Genomic DNA, 8,342 nt, shown 5'->3' on the forward strand with positions numbered 1-8,342 from the left:
TATTAATATTTGTTTTTATGTTCATTAACTAGAATAAGTAAGTTAACTCACAAAAAAATTTCATATAAAAAGAGTATTATAAAAAAAGAAAATATACTTATCAATATTTAAGAGTTATATAATATATATATGTTTTCTTTTATAAACATTTTTCAACCTGTTCAACCATCTTACATTATTACATTATTACAACTATAGAAGATCATTCACTTTCACATTGTTCTTCCAAACTATTATTACAAATTAAAGGTATTGTAGTGTAATGTTGGACATCTTTGTACATAATTAAATTGTTTGTATTGTTTGTAGTTTGTATTCTATATTTTACTAGGTTAATATTTTATTTTATGAGATAGTGAAATTTGCATGAGATGTGATATGATTTTCTTTTTGTTGGAAATTTGATTTAGGGCTTATGTGTTTCGTGATATGGACTAATAGCTTCTCTTGGATCTAAAATATGGTGATTGTAGTGGAGACTAATGCTTGTAGGTTTTGGTCTAATATAAATCATGATTTCAAAAAATAGTATCAAATCCAAAAGTCTTGAGTTTGAAACTGACCTATCTCGCACTAGGAGGAGATTGTTGGAATGTTGGTTCAATGCTCCCCATGTGTTTGGTGACATGGACTAACAACCTATATGGATCTTAACTCTTGCAAACGCTAGAAAGATTTTGATCGAACAACAATCATGATTCCAACACGTGCACATATATATCTATATCTATCTATCTATATATATATATATATATATATATATATATATATAATTTAGAATACATATATAAAGTAAAAATGATAATTGTGACAAAAATATTGGTAAGAATTCAAAATTATAGTATTGAAACCTAGCTACATGACTAAAATATCTTTTCATAATATAAATAATCATAAATTTTCATTTATAATCTATATTGAAATTCCTAAATCTAATGATAACATTTCATTCAGTAGTGAATACTAAACATATTCTTTTTTATTAAATTTTAAATATACATATAATATTAAGAAGAAAACTCTAAAATTTAATTTCCCTTTTCAATGTAGGGAAGTCTCAAAATATTATTATTTTATTTATAATCTATTATTTAAATAAATTTAATTATAAAAAATATATTATAAATTAATAATGTTAATGGTTATAATACAAAATACTAAACGATAAACAAAACCATGCAATATTATCACTAAGTAAAATTACCGATGGATATAAATCAACCCAAATGAATAAATGGTTAAAAAGTAACAAGAATATTATTAATAAATATTTTGTAATTAAATATAATATAACAAGTTGGTTAAGTATTTACAAGAATTAATTAACGCGAAGAAAATTCAAATGATATTTAAAAATTAATATTTATATTTTAATATTAAAAATATTATTAAACATTATGATGCATATGTTTACTAAATATTAATAGAAGAGATTGTATGTAAAATTTTAAAAATATTGCATAATACCATATAATCAATTAACAATATAAGAATTTTATAGAAATAAATGAACATGAATGTTGCAATTGAGATAAATTTTGAAGAATGTTCATCATGATCCACCATAAACATCATTTTTAACATCAAGCCAAGGCAATTAAATATAATTAACTATGACTTATTATAATCAACCAAACATAACCCATAAAAAACTTAATCAATATCTTATGAAACATAATGAAACCTAACAATTTAATATCAATTTAACTCACATAAATATTACAACTATTACAACTAAATAATGAAATAATATAACATAATTATTAAAAATCATTAAAACATTATAATTCATCGTAAAATTGGATGAATATTTCGTTTAAAGTTAAACATCAACCCTAAAGAATATTGCCATTCATCCTGGAACTCAATTCATATTATAGCATACTATAAACATTAAATAATATAAAAGATAAACCCTAAATGAACCAAAATAAACATCTATATACATAGCATACTATCGATCCAATTCAATTCATTCTGAAACACACGATTAACCTCCCCTCCCCTCTTATTGTCACAATCGCGATTACGCAATCGCAATTATCATAATATTCTAAATGATGTTAATAAATATTTTATATAAGTATAAAAGTACTAATACAGATATTGTAAAATTAAATATTGTTCACCAAGTTTAGCAGATTGTAGAGATCAAACTTAACAACCATACTCGACCAAACTTACAGATAATTTTTAATTTAAGTTGCTAGTTTCCGAGGTCCTCCAGTCGAACTATGCAATCAACTCGGAATTGAAAGGGTGAATCAAACCACCTTAACTTGGTATCGGAAGGAATGTAATCCCATCTGCATAGCGCCATAAAATATAGTGTTTAAATCAGAATTTCCGAAGAACATGAGTCTTGGATGATTTGTGTGGCAGGGAGAGGTAATCCTTACCGGAAATTTGTCACAAGATGATGCAAGAAAATTGAAATGAGGAACGTAGCGAACTCATATCCTGGACATTTTCTAGGGCCACCTCCAAACGAAAAACTGGGTGTGTGATTAATAGCAGGGTCCTGAAAGTTGCACGTTCACAAGGTATAAGCTAAATACATAAATAAATGCCATCAGTTTTACTTTCCAATCGCAAAGGGGTAGGCGTAGGTCGCACCTGCCATCGCCGAGGATTGAAAGCAAGAGGGTCTTCGTAGTAGTTGCTATCTAAATTGGAGACTTCATGAAATATTATGCACGTCCATCCTTTGGGAATTGTATATCCTTTCAATAAATAATAACGAGCGCGGATCCGATTGTTATTACTTTAAACAAGTTGTACTAAAATGCTGTAATTTTTTGGGTCGGAGAGTAACAATATTGGATACCTTGAATTTCTACATTCGCGACAGTTTTCCTCATCAACATGCTGTTAATGTGTCCGGTCCCTAATCTCAACATTTCTGTGATAACCTGGTAAAAAAAAAGAACATGGATTTCGGTACCCAGTGTCGCCATTAGGGTTTGAGAAAATGCAGACAAAAATTGGTGAATGGAATATATGAGACTGCTTACATTTTTAGTGAACGACATTGATTTATAGTCATCCCATGACAGAGTCTCATTATTTCCTTTGCTGCGTCTGATTGCTTCGTGTTCTTCCTGCACCATCCATTTGACATCAGAGATTATTTTATATAAAATTTCGTTTAGATATAGTCGTACCAGTAGTTATTCACCAAACAAAAATAATTTTACGATAGAAGATATTAACCCTCAGTTCTTGAATGATATGCGGATTTTCAGATAAACGCTTCACTGCCAAAGAAATGGTTTTTGGTGTAGTTTCAAGGGCAACGAACATCAGAGACAGAATGAAATCTATGATCTGAAATGTTGAAATTTCAAAATCCCCGTCTTCTTTTTCCTCTGCATCTTTCAGCATTGATGATAGTAGGTCGTCGGATGAATCATGGGATGACATGCTTTTCTTCCTCTCCTTTATAATGCTTTTGATCTGGTCAGAAAGCTCTCGCCTTTTCTGCAATTCTAAAAGTCAAGGTATGATAAGTCAACTACTTCACAAGCAAAATATATGACCATGTACTTGGGCTGTCATAATGAAGGGTTAAACAAGTGAGGTGACCTCTTTGGCTATTGAATCATATTAGGAAAGCTTCAGTGAATGAATGTCCCTGCTATGAACTTTTCGATCCAGATGAATAGGTAACTTGTCATGGTTACTGGCTGGTAATTTTTCTAGTTTTATTGTAATTTTAGGTTATTCTTAACTTAGCTTTTAATTCGAAATTGATAAATTAATTAAAGTGGAAGTGTTGTACTTGGAAGTATCTATCATTATAGTTAGCAAACGGGCCAATATATCATCCTACCAAAATAAATCCTAGTGGAGAAAAATAACAATCAAATTTCCGGCAAATCAAACTAAGACTACTTCATTATTTTAAAAATTATTTACAAAAAGAAACCCTTAAAATTATTTATAAACAAGAAAACTTTAAACTATAGAGCAATGAAATCCTGTTAAGGGGATTGAGGAATCCGCAAATATTCGAGTTTAACTATTTTGCGAGTTTGCAATCGACTTAAATTTAGATTCAAGTAATATGAGTGAGTTAAACTATTTTCGAAATCTGCAATCGAACTTAAATTAAACATCCCAAAACCATATATAAAAAGAGTAACACTGTGGGAAGACTGTGTGAAACCTTAGAAGAAGCTCATCTTAAAATATGTTTCAATAACAAGAAAATGCCTTACTCCAAAATGTTCACTTTTATTGACCAGGGGATTCCTGTTTCAAGTCTATTGGAAAAAGAAAAGAGATTGGTTCTGTTTCAAGTCTGCGAAAAAGAAAAGGGATTCTGTTGCGTGAGAACAAAAGTAAACATTGAATCCTTATCTTTTTATTTTGAGATTCAGGATAGCTCAGAATTTTTATGGAAAAAATAATTATGAAATAAAATTGGATAATAATTTTTATTTAAGTAAATATTATTATGTTCAAAGATATATTTTAATTTTAGTTGTATAAAAAATTATAGTTAAAATATTTTGATTGTTCTATATACATAGTAAAGATTTGTAAGTTTAATCTTGTAATTTAAGGAAATTTAAAAGGTATTAAATATATTTATTCATTTAAAAATATAATTTAAATAATTCAGAGATATATACATATTTATTAATTACCAATTTATTTTTATTTATATATATATAACTATCTTAAATCTATATTTATTAACCACCAATAAAATCAATGTTCTTATTTACCAATTTTTTTAATTCTTACATTCTAAAATACATTTGTATCTGAAAATATTTATAGTGCAAATAGATCTATAATTATTTATATTAAATAAAGATAATATTTCAACATTTTAAAAATGGTAAAATCACATTATTTAATTTCTCTTAATCTATCAGATTTTATAATTAGGATGATTTCATCGTTGTCGTGACTATGAATCGCACTGGCTGGTTCGAAATAGGTGGACAAATGGTTTTCCATGTGATAAATCTATTATAAACTTGTTATGGATCAGAAGCCTCAACTCTAAACTCTACACTAGGATGATGTTATTAAAACTGAGAAATAAGAAACCGTTTTCATCCGATTAATCAAGATCACCGACCCAACGAACCAATAGGTAAACCTAATACACTTACTTGGTAAAAGGAAGGTTTGGAACAAAATCGATGATAAGAACTTTTTTAGTGATGTTTACTGCAATAAACAGGAACCGACAGTCCTGAGCTTAAATAAAATAAATAAATGCATCAATTCTGATCCTCAATATGTAATCAAATACGAACACCGTGGGTTTACTCACGTTGCATGCATTTAAACCATTAGACTCTAACGTTGCATGCATTTAAACCATTGCATTTGAATAATAAAATATTTTTAGGATGGGAAGTTTTTCTTTTATTTTGTTTGTTCTTACGTGCTGTCAAAGCAATTTATGATTTAAAATTATCAGGATAATAATTTTTTTTTTGTTTTGTTTCGGATAATCGATCCCGCGTTGATTCAAAATATTTTATATTTTAAAAATATAACATAGTTTAATTTCAAAATTTGCTAATTATATATACTGAAATAATTAAACAATTTAAAAATAATAACTTTTTGTTTTACATAAATAATGAGAGTGAGAAAACAATAAATTATTATATATTTGGAAATGGTTGTTAAAATATAGCTTTCTTACATTACGTATGAAAAGTTTTTTCATTTAAATTTTTGTTCATTTTTATTAATTTTAAGATTATGAAATTCTTAAAAAATTTAATAAAATAATTATGAGAATATTTTATACTTTGAGATTAATTATTTTATAATTTATAATCTAAAAATAATAAAGTAAGATAATTTATTCTATTAAGTTTAATCAAAAAAATATTTTTGATATTAAAAATATAATTGTAATCCATTACTCAATATACAATAATGAGATAAATCATATGGAAGAAAAGAAGATTCTTAGGACTATTCAAATCTTTAGTGAAAAATACTTCGATATTATTATAGTTTGATATAAGATTCTAGATTTTGACTAAATCATTAACGAAATTAATATGGAAGATGTGAGACGTTATAATACTATTTTACGTTCTAGTTAAAATCACTTAAAGTTAATATTGAGTTAGCATAAAATGCCATGCTTTGTTTACATTATTTAAGATTAAAGTAAAAAGTATATAAACTAATGATAACATTCAAAACATTATTTCATCTAAATCTAAAAAAATTCATATATGAGGATTTTTTAAAAATAATATTCAAAATATTATAGCATATAGATTTATGGGAAATTATGATTTGATTAAAAAATAAAAAATAAGAGAAAATTATGACAATATATGAAGATAATAACTATGATTTAGATTACCAAAAGCTCTATAGTAAAACATGACATTGGAAAATATAAAAAATATCTTTTCTCTAATCCCACTCTCCTATTTCATTATTCGAAGAACTAATTGGGTTTCCTATCTTGTCCTATTCATCAATTCCTTCTTAATTTGAAAATTATTTTGTACGTTATACTGAAAATTCCTAAAGAAGGAAGAGTAGACAAGTAAGGGGCAATATCACTCATAAAAAAAACCTATAAAACTTTTGATATGGTTTCTTCCTAATGAGAGAAAATGAATAAAAGGTTTTTTTCCTCCTCTTTTATTTTGTAAGCCAAAAAAAGAAGAAAATATTATATATGTACATTTAGATTCTCATAGTTTGGGTTTTTACAAAAACTTCGCATAATCTTCCATTAGATAAATGAACAAATATTTACTACTTAATATTATCCATTTTTCTATTGTTCCTTCAACAGATATTTAAATTTGATCGATCCAATTTTTTTTCTAATCATATAGCGGAAGAATAGATTGGCTCATCACTTGAGTGAAAGGCATTGAATGAAGTAAATGACATAGTCATTTTATTTGTATGAATCTTCTATTATAATTCAAATTAATATAGAAAGAATCTCAAAAAGATATTTCGATAAGGCCTTACCCTTCTTTGAAGGGTAAGGCCTTATCGATTTTTCACTTTCGCATGTATACTATTTCCCACAGTAAGTGCATTTCCCCTACTATAGGGATGACCATAATCCAGAATATGAACCATAGAAAAAGACACCCAGTAGACCAGTCATGATAACACAGGTTATAGTACCTATCAACCAAAGAGGGATCCTTCTAGTGGTATCAGCCATTTCTCTTACTCCCTTTCACATTTTCTTAAGTGTTCATACTCGAGACATAAACAATCATAGCATAGATAATTATGCGTATTGGATATCTTCGAATGGAGTGAGAATATTATCATTGTTCGTAATTGAAAAAATAATTGGAGAAGGGAACATCAAGTACAAAAATTAGTGGCAACCCCTAGTAGACACTGGTATAATTCAATTCAACATTTTGGTCGTTCGGGTTCAGTTGTGTCATATCTACATACTTCCTCTTCCTTTAGTATAGAGTTTATCATTGGATGAACTACATTGTCGATATTGATCCTAAGAAAAAAACTATAGGGATAGCTAGCCCGTGAACGGCCAACCATCTAACTGTAAAAATTGGATGAGTTCTATCTATAGTCATTAGTGCCTCCTAAAAAGATCTAGTAAATTCATCGAGTTACTCTAACGAATCGAAACGGCTAGTTACTAATGGAACCCCTTGTCGACTTCCTGTGAAATACTCATTTGGCCGGGGGCTCCCGAACACATCATAAGCCAAACCTGTGCTTACAAATAACCAACGTGCAATGAATAGAGAAGGTATGGTAATGCTATGGATAACCCTAATAATAGTAATAATGTCGGCAAAGGAGTGTTCTCCCATATTCCCAGACATGGTCAGCTCCATATATTATTGTAAAGTCAGTCGAGGGGGAATTGGTCCCATGAAAGATAGAGATGAGGAAAAGGAAAACTACTGATATCTTCTCCAATCCTTGTTCGATTGTCAATGTTATACCAAGGGTATCTTTAAAGTCTACTAGACCAGTATAGCTAGCTTTCTTTTGACACAACAATACAATTTTGTTGAGTATCGAGAAGGAATGCGATAGAATGATTCTGTTCCTGCCAGCAGGTATTCTATCTCTGTTTGGTTGACTAAATCCCAATAGAAAGAAGAGAATATTGCATGTTTCGATGTTTGTCCGGGCGTAAGGAACCCCAACTCCCTATATCGATGTTGTAACAATAGCATAGTGGAAATTTTCTATTGGAATTAGCTTTTGCATACGGGTGGCTTTAGAGCCGAAAAAGAGGATGAGTGCTGCTTGCAAAGGATATCAATCACTATCAATAAAACTCATCTAGAATATTATTCTTTTATATTCTTCCATTTTCATTTCGACAT

The 8,342-nt window shown here is 28.4% G+C and overlaps 1 protein-coding gene across 1 annotated transcript; it reads right to left on the minus strand.

The window, feature by feature from the left end:
* Nucleotides 1-2,206: 2,206 nt before the first annotated feature.
* Nucleotides 2,207-3,384, minus strand: LOC149164915 (cytochrome P450 85A1-like). Its single transcript, XM_089429644.1, has 6 exons — nt 3,214-3,384; nt 3,015-3,101; nt 2,828-2,912; nt 2,617-2,723; nt 2,400-2,521; nt 2,207-2,306 (listed from the first exon to the last, which is right to left on the minus strand). Exons 1-6 carry the CDS (start codon nt 3,382-3,384, stop codon nt 2,207-2,209), a joined length of 672 nt encoding a protein of 223 aa, XP_089285770.1.
* Nucleotides 3,385-8,342: the final 4,958 nt, after the last annotated feature.

The sequence above is a fragment of the Pinus tabuliformis genome, chromosome 5_1, assembly GCF_031772625.1.
Source record: "Pinus tabuliformis cultivar Carrire ecotype Pingquan chromosome 5_1, CPIR1, whole genome shotgun sequence".
Taxonomy (NCBI): domain Eukaryota; kingdom Viridiplantae; phylum Streptophyta; class Pinopsida; order Pinales; family Pinaceae; genus Pinus; species Pinus tabuliformis.